Consider the following 1,618-nt stretch of genomic DNA (forward strand, 5'->3'; position numbering starts at 1 on the left):
TTTTAAGGTTCTCCTGATAAGTACTAGATTATATTAAAAAATAAGAAATGAAAAGAAACAATTTCACAGTTACTGAAATATTGTAAATACAACACATAGTTATTTTTCCCACACCAGAACCATCTGACAATAATTTGAAGACCTGAAAGCCCCACAATCCAATAATTTACTAAGTATGCCCTACAAAGAAGGATATTCTCATACATAATCCCAATGTGACTATGAAATACATTACTTCATCTAGTCCTCAAGCTAATTTCATGTTTAGATAATAGTTCCAAAAATAGTTGTTGTAACAAAGTGTCCCTTGTCTCTGCAGAAACACAGTCTGTGCAGGCAAATCTAGGCTTCCCTGGCCTGACCAGAAACACATGGGCACACTGCACCTGTGCTGAGTTACTGAGATGAGCCAGCACTGCAGCCGTGCCCAGCCCTGCCCCAGCCCCAGTGATTTGCATGTTCCCAGGTCACAGCACTCTGCCCTGCATATTTATTCATAGGCTGGCCACAGCCTGTGCAGTAGTCAGTCCTAATCAGGGCACATCATGGACTTGCGATCGCCCACTCAGCTCATGGGGTTCCTGCTGATCTGGTTCCCAGGTAAGGACGGAGAACACTAGGAATTTACTCAGCTCAGTGAGGTCAGTACTGCCTGGCATTTTATGGAAGTCTTCTATAATGTGATTAATCATGTGGATATTTGTCTTTATGTTTCCCATCTCAGGTGTCAGATGTGACATTCGGATGACCCAGTCTCCACCCTACCTGTCTGCATTTGTAGGTAACAGAGTCACCATCACTTGTCGGGCCAGTCAGAGAATTAGTGATGATTTAGGCTGGTATCAGCAGAAACCAGGCAAGGCTCCTAGGCTCCTGATCAATGAAGCAACCAGTTTGCAGACAGGAGTCCCCTCACGGTTCAGTGGCAGTCAATCAGGGACAGATTTCACTCTTACCATCAGCAGTCTAGAGCCTGAAGATTTTGCAACTTATTACTGTGGACAGTATAACAGTTACCCTCCCACAGTGTTACATCTCATAACATAAACCACCCAGGAAAGCAGAAGTGTGAAAATTGGCTGCCCCAGCTTCTCCACTCATTTCCTTCATCTACGGAAAAAGTTTGTTAGACGCAGACACTCCTTGAAGATTACTTAGATTTTGGTAGAAGGGACAAGGGACACTAGTCTGCACCCTATCCCTCCTCCTCCTCATCTGAGCTAGCACCACAGACATAACACCTCTCTTGATTCCATAAAGTATGGAGTTATATGCCTGAGGAGTCTGTGTTCAGGTGCCAGTTGAGATTCATACTGCAAAAGAAAAGACACTGTAGTTATTCCAAGCAGGAATAAGGAGAGTTGAAGTCAGAATTACAGCCTTTATTTATTTATTAAGCTATGATTCCAGAATTGCTGAAAATAAAAATAAATAAACAATAGGAGCTAAAGAAAGAAACAAACCACTATCAAAACAATATCTTGAACATTTAGAAGGCAAGAACAGAAGTGTGGCTACTAAAAGTGGACAGAAGGAGGAAAAAGGAGGGCATTAAGGAGAAATTAATGAAAAATTGGTTAATGGACATCAAGAATGATTATGCATTTTAATGAAACAC

At 41.8% G+C, this 1,618-nt stretch overlaps 1 gene segment (V, D, J or C); it reads left to right on the forward strand.

Moving 5' to 3' along the window:
• Nucleotides 1-545: 545 nt before the first annotated feature.
• On the forward strand, nt 546-1,047 carry LOC103583866. The segment is given in 2 exon segments: nt 546-600; nt 725-1,047. Coding segments are annotated over 2 exon segments (378 nt in total).
• Nucleotides 1,048-1,618: the final 571 nt, after the last annotated feature.

The sequence above is a fragment of the Galeopterus variegatus genome, unplaced genomic scaffold, assembly GCF_000696425.1.
Source record: "Galeopterus variegatus unplaced genomic scaffold, G_variegatus-3.0.2 Scaffold29543, whole genome shotgun sequence".
In the NCBI taxonomy this organism is placed as follows: Eukaryota; Metazoa; Chordata; class Mammalia; order Dermoptera; family Cynocephalidae; genus Galeopterus; species Galeopterus variegatus.